At 31.8% G+C, this 20,993-nt stretch overlaps 1 protein-coding gene across 2 annotated transcripts in view; it reads left to right on the top strand.

The window, feature by feature from the left end:
- The window catches only part of LOC118179332 (uncharacterized), a 45,845-nt gene extending 26,112 nt beyond the window's left edge, over positions 1 to 19,733 (top strand). For both annotated transcript variants that reach the window (XM_085820043.1, XM_085820044.1), the window contains exons 3-5: positions 3,685 to 3,867; positions 6,978 to 7,081; positions 13,294 to 19,733. In XM_085820043.1, coding sequence (XP_085676169.1) covers positions 3,685 to 3,867; positions 6,978 to 7,081; positions 13,294 to 13,319 — 313 coding nt within the window. In that variant the 3' untranslated portion in view covers positions 13,320 to 19,733. The remainder of the gene's footprint in view (positions 1 to 3,684; positions 3,868 to 6,977; positions 7,082 to 13,293) is intronic.
- Positions 19,734 to 20,993: the final 1,260 nt, after the last annotated feature.

Raw genomic sequence — 20,993 nt, 5'->3', positions numbered from 1 at the left:
CACTCTTATAATTCCTTATCATCCTGGGATTTGTGTATAACATTTATCCTAGAATGATTATTTATTTACTACAATAAAAAGTCTTCAATATTTACACCCTATTTTTCCCTATGTATATTAAAAATGGGTGACCGAAAAAATGCCCACAGGAATAATGCTCACAGGTTTAAATGCCCACACAGAAAAAAGCTCACATAGATATATGCTCACATGGAAGTAAGCCCACTGATAAATAAAATACGTAGAAATATCCTTACATTAATCAATCAATATTTAAGTGATTTGAACATTGTACACCTACTTGAATTCTTCAAAGAAAAATTATTTAAATTAGGAAAATATCTATGGTGTGTATGTATATATATATATCAAAAATTGTATAACTTATGTATAGATTCAGTTGCTATATATGATTAAAAAATGGACTGTTTTGAATTAGGAAAAGGAGAGGAGGAAGGAAGAAAAATGAAACAGAACATACAGTGAAAACTTATTACAATTTTAATTGTTAAAAAAATAAAATACCGTATATACTCGCATATAAGTCGACCCCCCCCCCACTTCGACATAAAAAATTCGTAGAAAATAAGAAACCCGCGTATAAGTCGACCCCCCTCCCCACTTTTGAAATCGATCGAGAAACTTCGAAAAAAAAATTTTATGTACTACATTTATTCAAAATCATCTGAGAAAAAAAAGTAAATATACGATAAAAAATACCTTGGTAAATAAACAAAATCAAAATCCTTCAACGTCCGATTCATGGTCAGATTCGCAAAACATTTCATAGAACTCTTCTGTTGTCTTTGGCTCGTCATCATACATATTTTCAGTCTCGAACTCCGCATTGTTACAATCACTACTAGAGCCTTCGTCGTCATTTTCACTTTCAAAGACAGCATCATATTCAGTGCCGTCTAGTTCGTTGCTAATACAACATTTTTTAAATGATTTTATAATCATTTCAGAGGGTATTTCGTTCCAAGCATCTTTAACCCCACTGAGCAATTAATGTAACATCGGGCTTTTTAATGTTGCCTCCCTTTGTAAATGGTTGTCGACTGGAAACTAATCCACTCTGCCCAATATTTTCTTACATTTACTTTGAAGGGCTTATTGAGGCAGACATCTAGGGGTTATCGAAACTTACTCTAGTTAAAGTATGAAACTCTATGATTAGTTCGTCACATAATTTAAGTCATGAAATTGCTTCAAGTAAGTGACTTATTGATAAGTCGTCCAATTTGAGTGCGGGAAAGAAAACAACTGCATTATATAAAGAAATTTTTGAACTTCCGATTCTTTTAATTTTTTTATGGCCCCATGTATAAGTCGACCCCCCCCCACTTTGAAGTCTTTTTTTTTGTCCAAAATATCTCGACTTATACACGGGTATATACGGTAATAGTAAATTTAAGTTACACATTTTATAATATAAACATTTAGAAGAAAAGCAAATATAAATAATTATTTTATTTAAATTGCATAAAATACCTTATTACATATAAATCATAAATATATATTTCAAAAAGTTATAAATACATAAAATTATTGAATATTAGCTAATACAGTACAAAGTCTGTAATCCGGATTCGTTGGGACCTTCGGCGATTCCGGATTAGGGGTTTTTTCCGGATTATAGGTCATCAATTTAAATCTGGTAAGATGGCATGCAGAAATTATACAATTAAAAATATGAAATTGTAATTTATGAAATAAAGAACTATTATGATCTAAAGGGTATCAAAATTTCCAAAAAAAAAAGCTTAATATTTATTTGTTTACTTTAATAAACATTTCTTTCAATGTAAGTTGTTTAAGATGCTTCCACAAAAAATTCAAAAATTTCCTTTTTTTGTGTGTCATATATAGTGGGCTTTCCAATGTCATATTTCTCACATAATTTTGAGATGGATAGGCCTTTATCCATTTTTTGCAGCAATTCCACTTTTTGTTTAATGGACATCAGATCATGCTTTCGCTTTGGCAGCTCCAGAATTGGAAACTCTTTTGACATAATCGAAAGTTCAAGCTTAATTTTTCTGAAATTGTTATAACAGAAAAATTTTATAAATATTAAGCTGGATGCAAAAATAATAAGGCAGATCCAATTAGAAGATTAAGGAACAGTGCAATCTGCAACATTAACTGAAATGCCTTAGATAATATTAGCCTAGCGTATACCATCCGTTATACATTAAACGCGCATGTGTAAACACATTATGCATTTATGCATGCACATAAAGTTTGTAGCTTTGAGGTCCGGATTACAGACTTTGTACTGTATGTGTAAATATACAATTTCATCATAGTTTCTTACATGATTCGCAATTACTAAATGTAAGTTTTCATGTTTTCTTTTTTTTTAACTTCAGTACACCCTGCATTTACTAATAATAAACGTTGGCAGGCTAAATCTTTTTTTCAGTCCGTCAAAGAAAAAGCACATACTGGGATGGCTACAATTAAATAATGAATTCAGTACCTTATGAAAGCTTTCTTAACGATTTATGGTTTTAGTTGATTTTCTGAGGCTGCTTCATCATGATTCTACACTTTGATTGGAAACTGTAGTCTTCTAGAACTTTTTTTGGTTCCAAACTTAAATAATTACTTTCAAACATCAATTCTTGTAGATATACATCAAAAGTATGAAAAAATAGAGTAAAACTAAAATTAACTATTGGCAGTTACAAGAATAAAAATGTTGTACAGGGGCAGTGGTATAAAATATTATAGTACATGCAAAATTTTACTATAGTTTTCATTCTTTTATATATCGCCTCTGAAATGGTTAATGAGAGCATTTGTCCAATAATTTTTTCAAATGATTAAATCATTTTTCTTTTAAAAATTAAAGTAGGTGTACGTTGTTCAGATCGATTAATTATTGATTGATTAATGTAAGGATATTTCAACGTATTTTATTTATCAGTGGGGCTTATTTCCATGTGAGCATATATCTGTGTGAGTATATTTCTAAGTGAGCATTTTTCCACGTGAGGTTTTTTTTCTGTGTGGGCTTTTTTCCTGTGAGCATTTATACCTTTGAGCATTATTCCTGTGGGCATTTTTCCTAGAACCATTAAAAATAGAACTCTTACAATAGATTTGTTTTTTACATACACACAATAATAATAATAAGCTGGTTCTAATTCTTAATTTAATTCAACCTGCATATAAATTAATTTTTTTTATTTACTACTGTGTTTCTTGCAGATTGTTTGTTGAAATATTTTTGTTATGCTCAAAATAATATTCAGTGTTTAAATATTTTTCTTTCTGTTATAATTAAAAACAAATTATGGGGAATAAAAATTAAAACAATATGTGACAGTTAAGTAGCACTGAAGAGAATATATCACTTACTGTTTCCTTGTTCTTGTTTTAGCATAGTAAATTCTAGTAAAATTACACATTACTGTATCCATTCGATCACAGTTATGTATAAAAATTATATATAAATTCATTTAAAATATAGTCAGTTATTTTAGTTTGTTTTTAATTGTCAGGAACAACATTTCATGTCATAAGGAGACACACTTTTAATACACAAAAAGCAATTTTAATATTTTTTTACCTAATCATCTTGCATTTAGCCATTTTATGTAGTATTAATTAAATTGTTCTCTTTTTTTTTTTTTTTTTTTTTTTTTTTTGTTTTGTTTTTTTTTTTTTTTTTAGGGATCAACTTCAAAAAATGTATTGGACTATTAAGAACCAATGTGATAAAATTTTGAATTTATATCAAAGTAATCTGTATATAAATTTAAGCATTGAAGATGTAACTTCTGGAAGTGAATCTTCATATTGCATTGCCAAAAAAGTCGAAGCCGTAGAACAGTTCAAGAGATTATTTAGTAAGATGTATCCTTTTAACGAATGTTTCTATAAGCTTTGGAGAAATGAATAAAATAAAAATTAGCTTGCTCTTTTTTTTTTTTTTTTTTTTTCTTTTTCTTTTTTTAAATAGTAGTACTCTTACATGCATGAATAATGTGTTTCAGGACTTATGGTGGTTACATGAAACTATGATTAATCCACAGTGCTTTAAAAACACAAGACTTATGCACCATACAAAAATGTGCATTTAATTGTTCACAATAGTGTATCATCAACATTAAATAATAAATACTGAAATGACATTTTTTAAATATAAAAGCATACTACATGCTGCAATATATATATAAAATATTGTCTTTTTCTCGTATGTATTCTAATTTAATGGATTGTAGCATTTTAACCTAACCCTCAAGGGATGAAAAAATGTTTTATTTGTGTCATGTAATGTCATATACATTTTCAAGGATATTTGATTAATAAGAATCATGTTTTTCATCAATGTACATATAAACAACCACAAAACATCGTTCTGAATTATTTCATGCAAATTTGTGCTTGTTGGCATTGATATGGGATGAAGCTAGTTTTTTTGGTGGGCACATTTGTTAACATCTGTATTTTATTTTAGTATTATGACTTAGTGTGCATTTTATAACTGATAAATTATTTATTACTTGATTCAATATTCTTTTGGATGTTTAACCATGGAAACAGTTTGCAATTATATTTTTACTTCCTTGTACAAAGTAAAAAGGAAATATTGTAATCTTGAAAATTTTCAAGTATCATATTTCAACAAAAATATCCATTTTGACCTTTATCGAATGTAATTTAACAATGTTTTTGCGTGACATCTGTACGTAAGGACAGAATAAAAGACTTTTCCACCCAAAAAAATTATAAAACTGATTTAAAATGAATTCTAAAGAGAATTTTCTGTGGCGTCTGTACATACGTACGTATCTTGCATAACTCAAAAATGAGTAGCCTCAGAACATTGAAATTTTGTATATAAGACTGCTATAACATGTAGATGTGCACTTCTTAGTTTGGTTGCAATCGGCCGCACCAAACGTATATAAATATATGTGTGTATATATATATTTACATATCCACTCTCTTAACTGGCTCAGTGTTCTCAGTTTCTTTACTCTTATATGTTTATAAGTTGGGCATTTTTTGCTTTAAAAAGGATTGAATTATGTTGTTCTTATCTTCCGGTTAAGGGTTTTATGCCTTTAGTAAATCTGTATGCAATATTTTTAGAATTATCAACAATTTTAAAGTTGTTTAAGTGTAGCTAAGCCTAATGAATTTTGCGATGGTGGACATGTTTATTTACATTTTAAACTTGTCAAAATAGCGGATTTGTTGCCAATCTAGAGAAACTAAGCTTTGCAACAGCAAAGATAACGCCTTCTTTTATTACTGCGAATTAAATCATGTTTAATCCATTCAGGAATTTATTCGAGGAAATAAGTGTTTAAGATTTACTTCGTAATTTTTAATATAGATATTTTGAGTTTTTATGTATTTTTGCCTTGTCGGGAAATGAGAACTGAATTATTTGAATGAGAAATACTGAATCATCAATGAAAAACGGTTTCTTTTTTGTTTTGTTTGCTTAATTTCTTTTATACATCATTTTAGATTTATTATAGTATTTGAATAGAATATGTGGCAATGATTAGATAATTCTTTAAATAATATAAATTTATCTGCATTCTGAATTATAATATGGACGAAATGTAACGATGTTAAGTGAACCTAGCGCCAAAGTGTCACTATGGTAAACAAATACAGTGAATTTTAAAGAGTGCATTTATTCTATTGTGGTTTATGCATTATTGACGGAGTAGATTTAATTCAATCCAATAAATTTTAATGAAATGCAGGAAAATATACATATATATGTTTAATTTAATGTTGCGTACAAGGAAGTCATGTGGTGGACACATCAGATTTTTTATTTGAAGGTAATTGGGTAAAAGGTAAATGATAAATGTTCTGTCCATTATATATAATTAAAGCAATATTTTATTTTCATTATCTTTTCTCTTTTATAAAAATTCAGCTTTGGTGGTTGTATTTAGTAGTCGTATTCTATTATTTTTAGTAATGTGGAATCACTTTTAATAGAATGCATTTATTGGTATCACCCACTGCATAAAATAGTGTTAACATAATTAAACTTTAAGTGTAATTTTTATGATCTTTTTCAAGGTTGAAAGTCTTTTTAACGTGCTCTTTGTGAGGACTCTAAACATTTTGATGAATTTAGGATTAAAATTATACTTCCTAATTTGGTGAAATTAAGGCAACTTTATTTTAATTGGTGTTATGTAGCAAGTATAAAAATCTGTCTTCAGAAATAATCGGTATAACCTTAATTAGAATCCTTCCTTTAACACACTATTTTTTTGTTATTGTTGCTTTGAGAAAGTCAGTTACCAAACAACTTATCTTCAATTCTGTACTATACATGTAGCATCAGAGAGAATTTTAAATAATTATTTTTGCAATAGCTAGTAATGTTTAATAAGTAAATTTTCAATTGTGCAATTTTTGTCATTTAATATCTTAAGTCATGTATTCTTTCTTATGTTATTAACAATAACATGATTTTATTCAAAAACATCTTGTCTTTATGAGCTTCATATCATATATATACTTTTAACAGTAATCATGATAGCTATGGTAACTACCTTTAATGAAAATCAGCTTTTAATTGTATCCAAAATAAATAGTCATGCTATCTGAAGTACTTCTAGTAATCCAGCATTTATGTAAGTTTTTTTTTTTTTTTTTTTTTTTTTTTTTTCCACGATTAAAATCAGTGCTATCTTTTATACCACATATAGAAGTTTAAAATTTTTATTTCAAACATTCAGTATCATTTGGCAATTTTTTCATTGTTGCTTATTGTTATTTTTTTTAGTGATAATTTATTTTGCTGTTACAAAACTTATATTTGTAAATATTGCATCAAATGTTGTGTGGTTTCTTAGTTGTAATCTCCTCCCCCGATTTTTTTAAAATAAAATTTCATTTGTATTAAGTTGAATGCATTTTTGTTTTGTACTATCATAATTTGTAATTTGTTTATTATTTTCATTCCCTTAATAAGAATATAGACATTTAGCACGAAAATATACTCTTAATTACCATCATAGTGGCGGTAATTTAGAAAAGATACAGGATTTGTGGGATGTATCTAACCTTATACTAGCTCAACAAGGTAAGCTTTTCCTCCCTTCCTTTTCACTCCTTAATTTTTTGTCCAATTTTTCATAAGTTATCACTTATGAAAAAAATTGATGTTTGTTATGTATTCTTGTTTTGAAGTAGTTTTACTGTTTTCTTTTTAATCTATTTAAACATATTATATAATTATGAAAATTTAGTTATTTGGCTATACACAAAAATTTAGAAATTTGATTACTGTATATGACACAAGTTGAAATCATACAGTGCCTTATTAATTCCTTAAAAATTTTTGCCCAAGTAAATATTGCAATTTGGTTTTAACAAGCAGTTTGCAGACGAAAAGATATATTATGATTAACCAGCTCAAACTAGCTGAAACTTACAAACACCACAGAACTGTTTTGCAATAAAATGCAGAAATGTTGTATATTTTGAAGATTTGATGCCACTTTTTTATCAATGCAGAATTTTAAGGAAATATGGGCCCTTTCTATTGCAGACTAAGAAAAGGGTTCATTTTTATTATCAATGTTTACATTTTAGCCAAAACCAGTAGCGGGAACATTTTTTTTTTTTTTTTTTTTCCAATTTTTGCATGAACAAGCAATATTGCAACTGCAGTGAGTTGTATGGAATGTTTCAAGTTGGTGATTCTGAAGTGGAAGAATTTTCCTTGAAAACAGAGCCATCTGAAAGATCTTCTGTGAATATCACGTCCAAAAATGTGAAATGTATTCAGAACTGTTACATCTGGAACACTGGAGAATGATCAACAACATTGCATATGTTATGTTGTTTGGACTAACCCTAATGTCTTGGGACATATTGCAGGTGCATTGAATTCTCCTTGACAACAGTATGTCCTGTCATTGGGCACTACTCGTTTTGTGAGTTTCTCATTAGCCATAATATGTTATCGCTTCTGCATTTGTTCTGCTCACCGGATGTGACTCCTGCCAACTTCTTCATTTTCCCAGATGTGAAGATGCCACTTAAAGATCAACCTTTTTACTCTGTTATCAAAATCCAGTGCAAATTACAAAAGGTTATGGACTAAGTAATGCAAAATGACTATGAGGTTGCATTCTAGTGGGAGGAACTCTTTTATATGTGCATTCCTCTGCAGTGTGGCTATTGTGATAGAGATGATGGTTGTACATAAGAAAGTGGTGTAGTTTTTTGCCAATAGAACTAGTCTGGTAGCATTTTGATCCACCGATGTGTGCAGTCACTTAAGTTACAAACTTTGAATTCTGGCTGGAATGAAATAACTCTGTTTACATGTGTTGGTGTCAGGATTTCTCTCTTACGTTTATATACACTATGTGTATCGTTTTGTTTTTATGTTATTTATCAGGACAGAAATTCACAACATCATCATCAAAATACTTTTAAGTTCTAGAAGAAGTAAAAAGTTCTAAAAAAAATCTTAATGAAGGTTTTCCAGTAAAGTTCTTTGTAGGTTCAGGTCAAAAAAATAAAAGTTCACATTACCTGTCGCTTCACGAGTTAATATCCGAGTTACCTGGTTTCTCTTCATCCAACTCATCTAGGTTATTAGCATGCCATGACTTCAGCTGACTTACTTGGACTGTTGTTGTATACAGTCTATCACGCTCTTTCTTCCCCCCCTTCCTATAGTAGTACTTCTTCATATTATTTGCCATCCACTCTTTTACTTCTTTCAGCATTAATGAGGTAAAAATTTTAAGTACTCTTTCTTTACTCTCAGCTTGAGTAATTTGACTTCTCCTTGGCATTTGATATTCTATTTCTTGGTGCTTGGTTTCCGAATAAGATGGCATTTACAGGGACTTATCTTCACTCATCATTTGGGCTGAATACACAAATTCTTCTGGCTGCCTAATTCTTTCACTTGCAAATTCCTCAGATTTCCTTTCTGGTAATTTTCTTCCATCCATAGAGTTTAAACCTGCTTTATCCGAAGACCTTTTTTCGTGTTCTTCTTTCATATCTGAATAATTTTTGTGCATCCCATATAAATGGTAGCCTCTCCTTGTTACAAAATTTCTCTCAGGAATATAAGACGCATCACTTTCAACTTGGTCATTTTGGTTTGAAAATCGCTTTTGCTTTATAGTTGGTATTTTTTTATACAAGGGTTTTGAACAATCAGCTTTGCTTCTAACATGAAAATGATCATCATATTTCACATTCCAATTGTATGTCTTATCACCATTGCAGAGGTGTAAATCTTTGTTTTTGTTACATTTGCTTCGAACATAATTTTGGTTAGCGTAATCAACTTCATAGTTTGTCGCAGGATAGAATACTTGTTTTTCAGTTTTTAACTTAATAAAATTTGCACTGTTATTTATTATTTTCTTTGTTTCATCCGCTTGTAATTTAACACACAAATTTTCTTCAGTGTAATCCAACCTAGTAAATAGATAATCTTTTGCATATCCGATATGCAAGGCATCACTGACTTTAGCGAATGCAATATGTGGCAAATCTAAGAACGTTCGTCCAACGAATAAGTCCACTAGCTGAGCCGAAACTGGCACAGTTAATACTGAAATATCTTTTGCCATTTGTGGATTTAAAAATACGTCGTCAATTTTTAAATCCACAAATGCCGCCACCAACACTTTTCTATAGGACAGTTTTGATTTCCGAAACCAAAGAGTTCCTTTCTTCAAGATGAAATGTTTATTCCCAAGCCTTTTGCAGCCGATTCTTTAATGAGACATGACGACGCTCAAGTGTCAATCATTGAAGATGCAGTATGAGAATTGTTAATTAAAGCATTCCTCAAGTACATATAAGCTGATACGGAGTCATCAAGACCGTGCACGTTTAATGTAGCTTCTTTTTTTATTCTTAGGGCAATATTTTCTTGAATGGTCTTTTAATCCACAAATTTTGCAGGGATAGGGACAATCTTTTAAAATATGACCAAAGAGATTACATGAAAAACATTTAGGATCACCCTGAGCATTGCGATTAGAAGAATTAAATAGTTTTTGTTTTTCATTATACGAGGGCTATCCAGAAAGTAGATTACGTTTTGGAATAAAAAAATAAACAAAGTATAGGAAACAAATTTTATTATATACAGATGAAAGCCACACTCAAATACTACTTTTCTACATAGTCACCATACAAATTAAGGCATTTATCGTAGCGATGTACGAGCTTGGAAATTCCTTCGTCGAAAAATTCGGCCGCCTGCGCCTTCAGATTTTTGGAATCCATCTTGCACAAAACTTGTGGTAACCAAGCTTTTCGCTGATGATTTCGTGCAACAAACTTCGCGAAATTTGTGGAAAACTCAAGGAAAGTTCCGTTATTCTGAAATTTCGATTTTCACGGACTTTAGCATCGACTTTTTCGAGAAGTTCGGCGGTCACTATGCTGGGTCTCCCACTTCGATCTTCGTCGTGAACATTGGTTCGGCCATTTTGAAATCTTATGACCCACTGACGCACTCCACCTTCAGTGATAATGTTGTCCCCATACACTTCACGAAGCTGCCGATAGATTTCTATCGGTTTACAGTTTTTTGCAGTCAGAAACCTTATTACTGAACGCACCTCGCAGCTCGCGGGATTTTCAATTAACGCAGACATTTCAAACTGTCACAGTATCTGAACGGAGCACAGCACGAACCTCTCACTAGCACGGCTAGATGCAGACTGAGCTGCGCAACGCTCTGACCCCAAGATGACCGCGCTAGCCCCACCCCTAGCGGACACAGACGGAAACGTAATCTACTTCCTGGATGGCCCTCGTATTTATGTGTAGGCGAACAATCTTTTCCGCAATATTTATAGTTTCTCACCATGTCTCTGTTTTGGAATCTATTACTAACATTCACTACTCTCGGTGTGTTTTAGAATGATCCCAGGGCCATAACTTAGAACTGCTTTTACTTTCATTGTTTATTTTTAGTCCTGATCGAACGTTTTCATAGTTGTCTAATTTTCCAGCTGGTTCATTTGCGTTTACATATTTAGACGATGAATCAATAAAATGTTCCCTCATAGAATCTGGAACCCGTCTTTTCAATTGATCTGTTATAATTAATTCTTTTAAAGAATTGAAATCATTTATTTTTAATCCTGCTAACCATTCGTTAAAATAGTTACGAATTTCGAAAACGAAATCTGTCCATGTGTTTTTTGAATCCCTAATATGATTAACAAATTTATGGCAAAATTCTTTTGGACTTCACTTAAAATGTTTTAATAATAGATTCTTAACAATATTTACTCATTAGCTTGTTCTGCAGATTCTCTGGTGATCAGTTGTGGATCTCTAGAGGTAAAAGCCCTAATAAATGAAAAACATAATCTTCTTCATTTAACCCCACCCATTTTCTTGATGTTTAAATATCAGTAGGAATGAAGATATGTCTCCATCCTTTGAATCGAATTTTTGCATAAGACTTTTCAAATTGATAAATTTTTTTGTTTTCTCGTGTGGTTTCATCACTTTTTGTTGACGTTTCAGACATTAATTTATATTCATGTAAAAGTTTTAGTTTTTGTAATTCAATATTCCTTTGTTTTTCCCGATCTTCAGCTTTTAACTGAATTCGTTTTTCGTGTTCTTGAAACTCTAATAGTCTTTGATTTTCCCGTTCTTCAGCTTCTAACTGAATTCGTTTTTCGAGTTCTTGAAGCTCTAATAGTCTTCGTTTATCTCATTCTTCAATTTCTAACACTCTTTGTTTTTCTTGTTCTTGAATTTCTAATTGTGCTTGTTTTTCATCTTCATCTTTCTTAAGTCTTTCCTTGATAATCCTTTCAAAGACTTGTTTTACAAATAGTTTGTCATAATTTTTACTATTAGTGATGATGTTCTTAATCGTAATCACAATGGCTTCTTGGGGAACCATTTCCCCAATTTCCATCGCAAGTTCAGTTAGATCACTTTTGCATCCCTTGCCAAGAAAAGACATCTGTAAGCTACCTTTCTATATACGTTTTAATTGTTTAATACTTATTATTGATACATTTAGTAGCTTTCGAAGATATGTTTAAAAGCTTTCATGCATACGTTTAATGGTTACATTGATACGCTTAATAACTTTAGAAAAGTTAAAAACAAAACCTTTTTCGTTTTTGCATTAAACCTTCAATAGCGTTCAATCACAATAGATTGACATTGACAATCCTGCTTCTGAAATTGTTGGCATCAGGCTTTCTCTCTTACATTTATATACACTATGTGTATCGTTTTGTTTTTACGTTATTTATCAGGACAGAAATTCACATCATCATCAAAATACTTTATTCTACTAATATTTAAAAAAAAAGTTGCATGAGTAATTAATATCGTCTGTTGCCATGGTTACATTCTTTATCTCTCATTTTTATTACAACAAATGCTTTGAATATCTTTTAATATCAGGACACCATCTGACGGTAGACTGTGGAAATTGCTAACAAATGCCATCATAAGTGTTTTGCTATAACACTATATGATTTCTTATGGAGGAAAATGTTAAGGATCATGTTTACATATTCCCATTTTTACCAAAATTAGTATACTTTAGGAAGTGCTTTAGGCCTGGTATCCTAAAGCCTAAAGCACTAGGTTAATAGTAGTTGACTTCTGTCCATAGAAAAGATATAGACTGTACTCATTTACGGCCTAGATATGTTTTGTGTGGCCAACATGGCACATGTAAAACATCTTCAGTATGCTATGATTAGCTTCAGTATGCTAATCATTGTATATGTAACATAAAAAAAAATGTTTTAAAATATAATTAATTACTTACAGTAAGTATTCTTGTGTACACGTTTTATTTATTTATTAATTATTTTTTTAATGTACAAAAGCTTTCTTTTCACCTCAAAAGTAATACTTGTCCAAGAATTTCTTTTAGTTAGCCAATATAAGTCATAAAACCAGGCATTGTAAACCCAACTTTTATAGAGTAGACTTGGATAAGTTAAATATTAATGAAAAATAAGTATGTTAGATATTAAGAAAAATTCAACTTAGAATCTCATTCATTTCTCATTTATGAAAAAATCCTAGGAAAACTGCTTTAAATGCAGTGAAATCTAATGATGTGGCTGTAACCTAATGCTTATATTTTGCAGTATGTTTACAGTAGTTACATTATATGCAAATGCTTTGTGTACAAGTACTATTTTTGGTGAATATGATTATACTAGTCTTAAAGGTCTTGCATAATTGCTTTTGAAATAAGTGTTTTGTATTTCTTAAATAGACATTAATATTAAAATTTTGTTTTTCTTTCAGATTTAACTTGTATGATTTCCAGCTGAATTAAAAACATTTCTGTTTTCCTACAGAAAAGTGTTACATTGTTAACAAGTTTTCATTATCAAAGAAAAAAAAATGGAGTCCATCCACTAAATTTGTCAGTGAATTTTTATTGTATGCAAAATAATATGCATGCCATTGAGATAATAATATGATTTGTATGTAAAAGTAATGACAGAATTCTTTTTTGTGTAACCTATTTGGACCTTCCTGGTGATGTTCTATCTTACTAAATCTTCAAATGAACTCTTGCCTCATCTGTAAATGTTTCGTGTTGACAATCATGCATCATGTGCATCATGTGATATTGAATTGCTCGTTATAAATGCCATTATAATGGAAAAGAAGTATGTATAAATCAATTTCTCAGATGGTATAGTGATTAGTGATGCTGATTGCTGTAATGATGAGCCTGGTTTCCTTGCAGAAGGTGTGAATATTTGTAAATGTATTGTGTCTGTGCAGCATGGAGGCACAGACACAATACATGGGGAGCTGAAAATCCTCTTGAGTGCTTTGGTAGTAAGGGAACACTCTTGATCCCATCACTTAGCCCTTTGTTACTCAATGTTCCACTGTATGGAATACCCAACTTGATTCACTTCTGAAACCATTAAATTTAATTATAAATGGGTAAAAATACCTTTATTATATACCTTGAACTTTCCATTTTAAATACTACACTGGTGTGCAAAAATTAAGGACGAAGTCGAAAAATTAGCATATCAGCTGAACGAAGAGGCAGAGCGAACAGAAAGACCAATCAGGAGATTAAGTAAGGTGATGTACGGTAGCACATGTGCAGATATGCAGGTAGACGTAATGGGTAAGTGTCTGAGTAGTATAAAGCATGTTGTCGGTGTAAGATCAGTATTTCTGGCAAAGAGATTGCACGCCGTATAGCAGTTAAAATCACACCGAGTTGCTGCCTCAGCAAGAAATGGCGAATAATCAATCTGTTAGACGACATCTGGATGCTTTTACCCAAGGTCGACTCATCGGGAAGTTGGAGGAAGGCCGCAGTGTGACAAGTGTTGCTGCAGAGTCGTCCACGAGGAACCACACCCGCAGATGACCAGTATATTGCCTTACAGGCCAGAAGAAACAGGCGGCAGACAGTGGGAGAAATCGCTAGACAGGCGACTGGACGACCGATATCGCGTTTTACCGTGGCCATAAGACTGCATGTTGGTGGTCTGTTTGCACAACGCCCTGTACGGTGTGTACCTCTAACGCCTGCCCATCGGAGAAAGCGTTCTCTGTGGTGTCTGGAACACCGGAATTGGAGAGACAATGAATGGGGACGAGTACTCTTTACAGATGAGAGCAGATTCAGTCTGAGTAGCGATTCTCATCGCATACTCATCTAGAGAGAGCGGGGAAGCCGCAATCATCCCTCGAACATCATTGAAAGAGACAGGTATGGAGGTGGCGGTGTTCTCGTTTGGGGAGGCATCATGCTTGGTAGTCGTACAGATCTTCACATCTTGGACGCAGGTTCAGTCAACGGGACCCGTTATTGTAACGAGATTCTTCTTCCATATGTGCGTCTTTTTAGAGGCGCTATGGGTCCACAGTTCCTTTTCATGGACGACAATGCACCTTGTCATCGCACAGTAGCTGCCGAGCAGCTCTTAGAAAGTGAGGATATTGAACGTATGGATTGGCCGGCACGATCTCCGGATCTCAATCCCATCGAGCATATATGGGATTTTCTAGGCAGACGCTTGGCAGCTCGTACCTTACCACCAGTAACGATTCCGGAGCTTCGATTGGTGCTGCAAGACGAATGGGCAGCAATGCCTCAACAACTCATTGACACCCTCATTCTCAGCATGGGCAGACGCTGTGAAACCTGCGTAGCCAGTCAGGGGAGATCATATCCCCTATTAAAGACCGGATGTTTCTTGCTGGACACCCATCACAGGGATGTTTCGGCCTTCAGTCGCATTGCGCTCCATGCTACTTTTTCAATCAAGCTTCTTTTTATCCCTCTGATTTCTCTTTTAGTAAGTGTTGCTTACATTACTCATTTCCTTACGTATTGGGGATCTTATGGTATTAAATGTGTTCATTTGGAAAGCTCTTGTACAAAGTTATATTGAAAAAACCGTCTCGTCCTTAATTTTTGCACACCAGTGTAGATGGTAGCACCACACAAGAAGACCAGAATTTCATCTAGAATCCACTTATTTTCAAGTAATTTTCTCTGTTTTTTTTTGGGGGGGATATGAAAAAATTTGCTTAAAAAAAAGAATTTCTGTTTAATTTTGCAGGCTCTACTCTAAATTATTTGTTCTATATTAAAAAAAAAAAAAAAAAAAAAAAACCGATCTTGTGCTATTTATCTGTTGTTTCTGTGATTTTCATTGTTTTGGGAGGAATGAGCTCAAACTAAGGAGTATTGCAGGGAAGGTATGGTTTGTGATGTGAAATCCCTAATGTGAGCCTCTTGAATTTTTTGCGAGAAGGTTGCAGAAATTTTATCTGTAGCTCGAGTCATTTTTACTTACAGGTGCGCGAATTTTTTTTCATTCGCTTTTTAGTTTCATTGCTGTTTATTTTCAATAATTGTGTAGATTTTTTTTTTTTTTTTTTTTTTTTTTTTTGTGTGTGTGTGTGTGTGTGTGTGTATATATATATAATGTAATATTAAAAGCACAAGGAAAAACCGGAGCAGTGTCGATGCATGCTTAGATCCAGATTGGAGAAGAATTTTGATTGCGCAGTGTGCTAATAATGTTAACTTGGTAATAGCTAAAGAACTTGGCAGTTGAGGCAGATTTAATTCTATTTTTATTTGCAATTGATTATTTGTGGCCACAATCACTTGGCACTCCAGTTGGAGATTCTCTTTCTACAGAAGATTTACATTTTTGATATTGTTGAAATAGAAAGCAAGCCTGTATCTTAGTGCAGTAGAGAGCAAAAGCTGAAGTGCATAGTTATGGAAGATGGAAGCACACGAAGAGAAAAGATTTGTTTTGCAATTTGGTGATTGGTCAAGAGGCATCTGCATTAAGGGTTACGTAAGATCGTATGATTAATTTGAATGACGCAGTTTAGACTGAAGCGCTATTTTTAGGGGAGATAGATGAAGTTCCCAAATGAAATAGAAAATAAAAAAATTTAGAAGTTTGCTTTCACATTTTTTATCTTATATATTATAAGTTATATATATATTTAATAATTTTTCTGTACTGTTAATTGTTTGGGTCTCATCCCAAATAACACACACTATAATAAATTTGCTGGTTCTGGCTTTATTAATTCTCATAATTAAATTACAAGCACTCATTATTAACTCATAGCTGTGACCAGCCCTTGCATACCGTCAATGGAAATTCTCAAACTCGTCTGATCAAAACATTACAGATGCGCATGCGCGGATTACATTACAGGTGCGCAGGTGCGAACATGCTGCCCCACTTTGCAATATGTAGCATTCAACTATTGTAATTAAGATATAGTATAAAGAAATTTAAACAAGTATTATAAACAATTTTGAATAAGTAATATTACATGAAATCATTATTATAATTAGACATTTACCATATACATCAGCATGTAACTCAAAACAATGCAATATAACATTTCAGTTACATAATGACATTTTATGTGAAGCACATTCAATACTACACAATAACGATAAAGACAATACTCATTTTTGTATTGGTAAGACACATAATTTGGTAATTGGTCGTTTGAAAGTTCCAGTTTGAGTTTTTACATTGCACATGCAAACCTTTCCATCTTTACCATAAAATACTTCTATTCTACAACCAACCGCCCAATTACAACAAGGTAAATTATCTTTAATTAAGACCATGTCTCCAACTTGTATATTTTTTTTAGAACTTTGCCATTTAGATTGGAGTTCCATTTTTTCCAGATAATTTGAACTAATCTTGTGATCTGTTGCCACAATTTTAACCTGTTAATGTTAACTTCCATGATACCTGGCTCAGGAATCGAATTAATTGCCCAGGTGTTAGAACTTCTAAATCATCAATGGTTAAACACATTAATTTATAAGATATAAAAGAGCTCTGCCAACCTCAAAGCTCTGGAATCACTGCTTTATGCCATTCCATAAAAACTAGGAATTTTCATGTTGTGAATGATTTCATAAAATGTCTTACGCAAACTGAAGACTGTTCACAAAGATAAAGACCTTCACATGGGCATCCGAATAGCTTGACAATGGTTTCTTTCTTTGTGACATAGACTGGTTTTTATAAGGGTGCTGCTCATCTTTGTGTTTTTTATGCCAGGGCGATCTGTTGTCATAGCAAACTTTGGGTAACTATATAAAGAAATACTTTTATAAAAATTGGCCAAGGCGCTTAGAACAGCCCCTTCCATCCGGGATTTAAAAAAGTGAGTAAATGCATAAATTTGCACACAATACTGCAGTTTTTTAAAGATGGAACTAATATATGGAAATTCTGGTATTAGATAGAGGCCTATTGTTTCTTGCCTGGCACCTGGAATCTTTTCCCATGCAACTAGCTTTAAGATGTCTGAAGGCATGTTGCATTTTCAGAAGTCAGAAGAACATCTGTTAACGTGGAGATTTGTTTCTTTTTTTTAAGTGAGAAAGGTTGCTCACACTCAAATGTATAACTGAAAATGAGAATCACGTAGATTGAAATTTGCAGCTTTCTGGGAACCACGCAGGCAGACATTTGTAAACTTCGGGGATATTCACTTCACTGAGTTCTTGCTTGTGAGTTATACCGTAGATGCCTCAGTATGAAATGAAATGCCAATTTTTATTAATACATAATACATTGTCTTTTTGTTATTTTTCTGTGGGTTAACCAAGGACTGCAGAGAAATGAGTCAAGAACCCTATGCGTCCTGCGCGTTTGGCGTGCCTGCACGACATTAATCCCAGCCGACTTTCACGACACACTATCATCAGAGGTTCTAGATTCTGAAGTGAAATTAGAACTGTAAACATTATTTTTGGAACACTAATTTTTACTTCCTTCTATGAAGTAAAGTATTGTAATCGTGAAAAATTCTGAGTAGTATATTTTAACAAAAATATCCATTTTGACCGCTATCGAATGCAATTGAGCTATGTTTTTGCTTGTGTACATAAGGATAGAATAAAGAACTTTCTTTCCCCAAATGAATTATTATTAAGTCATTTAAAATGGATTTAGAAGAGTTTTTTTTTCTGTGGCATCTGTATAAGATACATACGTATGTATATATCTCGCATAACTCAAAAACGAGTAGCCTTAGAGCGTTGAAAGTTTTTATATAGGGCTGCTATAATATGTAATTGTGCACCTACCTTTTTGGTTACAATCAATCGCACCGAAAGTATATAAATATATATATATATATATATTTATTTTTTATATACTGTACATATACCCACTCTGTTACTCTGCTCAGTGAGTTATTATTATTTTTTATTATTATTATTCTTATATGTTGGTAAATTGCACATTTTTGGTTTAAAAATGATTGAATTATGTAGTTCTTACTTCCGATTAAGGTTTTTATGCTTAACCTACATGTTATAACTGTAAAATTATCAACAATTTAATCTTCTTTTTGTTTAAGTGCGAGTGAGCCTAATTTGTGTTTACCATAGCAACCATATTTGTGTACATATGAAACTTAGCAGTGTAGTGGACTTGTTGCCAATCTAGAGAAACTAAGCTACAACACCAAAGTTAACGTCTTCTTTTATTATTGCGAATTAAGTCATGCTTAATCCATTCTGGAATTAACATTTAAGGTATTAAATTATCCCATATATTGACTCAGTGTCCACAACAAATTCAGTTTCAAAGCCTCAGTGTCTTTTTGGCAAGTGAGATCAAAAGTAAACTTTCAGTTGAAAATGAAGGTTTACTTTTTGGTGCATAAAGCACCGAAAAATCTGCCTTCTTGCCTGCTGGCCGAATTGCTTGTTTTTGCGTTGAAATTCTAATTTGAATTACAAAAGTTCCTCTTTAAATTGTTTTAACTTTATTTATGTTTAATATTTTTAAATTTTTAATAAAAATATTTTGAGGTTTTATGTATTTTTGCCTTGTCATGAAGTGAGAATTGAATTAATTGAATGAGAAATATATCTGTAATGAAGTTTGTGGAAATAAGTTTTAATGAAATGCAGGGGAAAAATGCGTATAATTTAATATTACATACAAAGAAGTCATGTGGTGTACACATCAGATTTTCTTATACGAAAATGCTAAAACTACTTTCCAGAAAACTTGTGTTAATTTTTATTTTACATCTCTTATGCAAGATTTCACAGCAATGTTTGCTCTTCGGAAAGTAGTAAAATTCTGTTTTATCTACTGTCATAGAATCGTTATATATTTGTTTCATTAGTACTTTTATAATAATGCTATAAGTTAATGTTAATAAATTTTTATTACATTTGCTTTTTAGATTTTTAGTATATACTTTATGTAAAGCTTTTTTATCTGCTAAATTGGACACAGGAAGTGAACTAAAAATATTGTACAATTTCCATTGCATGAGATAAATGCATATATATTTAGGGACTTGTTATGCAATATTATTAAAATTGACAAATTATATGACTTGAATCATTTCTACGGAATAATTTATAATTGCTTTTGTAGATCAGTGTAAATCGTATGCATAATAAACCACATTTCATAATAGAATAAGAATCATAGTTTGAAACTAATAGAATTACTTAAAAATAAAAATTTTACTTGTGTGGCATTTTAGGAGTAGATTAACCCTCTGAGCAGCCAGAGTTTTCGCTAAAAAAGCACACATTTCCCAAAAATATTATGAGAACATATTATTTTTTTAAATTTTAATATAAAAACTCTGCTGGTATTTCACACCTGGATTAGTGTACTTTTTTTTACTTTTACACTGCTAAGGAGGACTACTGACCGGGAACAAGCCCTTGCAGTATGATGTCTGCCCAGCAGACATTTATTAAGTCTAAATTTAAAAAAAAAAAAAAAAAAAAAAAAAAAAAAAGATTACAGAGTCACATCTAGATAGGGAATACAAAGGACCTTGAATACATATGACATTCCTGATAGCATAGATTAAAAAAAAAAAAAAAATACTTAGAAGTACAAAGCTGCATTGATACAAAACTGGTAAAGGTAAAACAAAAACAGTAAAATTTAAGACTAACAATGGAATTTCAAGCCTGCAGTTATACATCACACTGACTTACTATTATACACTTGCTATGATTCCACACATTACTAATGAAAAAAACATATTATGCAATATATTACTATAATACTGAACAACACACTAACATAGTAAAACTGATACTACAAATAAAACACAACATATACACTGCTCGTATCAGACAAGTACACATTGACATAGTAAAGCTGATACTACAAATAAAACACAACATATACACTGCTCGTATCAGAAAAGTAGACAATTCTCTACATGATGCTGTACTGTAACGCTAAAACTAATCAAAAGAACACTAGACAATAACCTTTGGAAACAGTCACAGTGAAATTAGGAATATAATATATTGTAGCAGATTTAGAATACGAGTCATTTCAAAACATTAAATCCAGCAAAACATTTCAATACATATTTACAAAGTTCTACAACCAAGAAAGTCTGATTCATTACTACTATTATACATCACACTTACTTATCGTTATACGACTCTAAACTATTAC

Source organism: Stegodyphus dumicola, chromosome 7, assembly GCF_044657685.1.
Source record: "Stegodyphus dumicola isolate Sdum_Otavi_A_Nest chromosome 7, ASM4465768v1".
Lineage (NCBI taxonomy): Eukaryota > Metazoa > Arthropoda > Arachnida > Araneae > Eresidae > Stegodyphus > Stegodyphus dumicola.
Note: the sequence above shows the minus strand (reverse complement) of the source record. Positions and strands in the feature narration are given on the sequence as shown.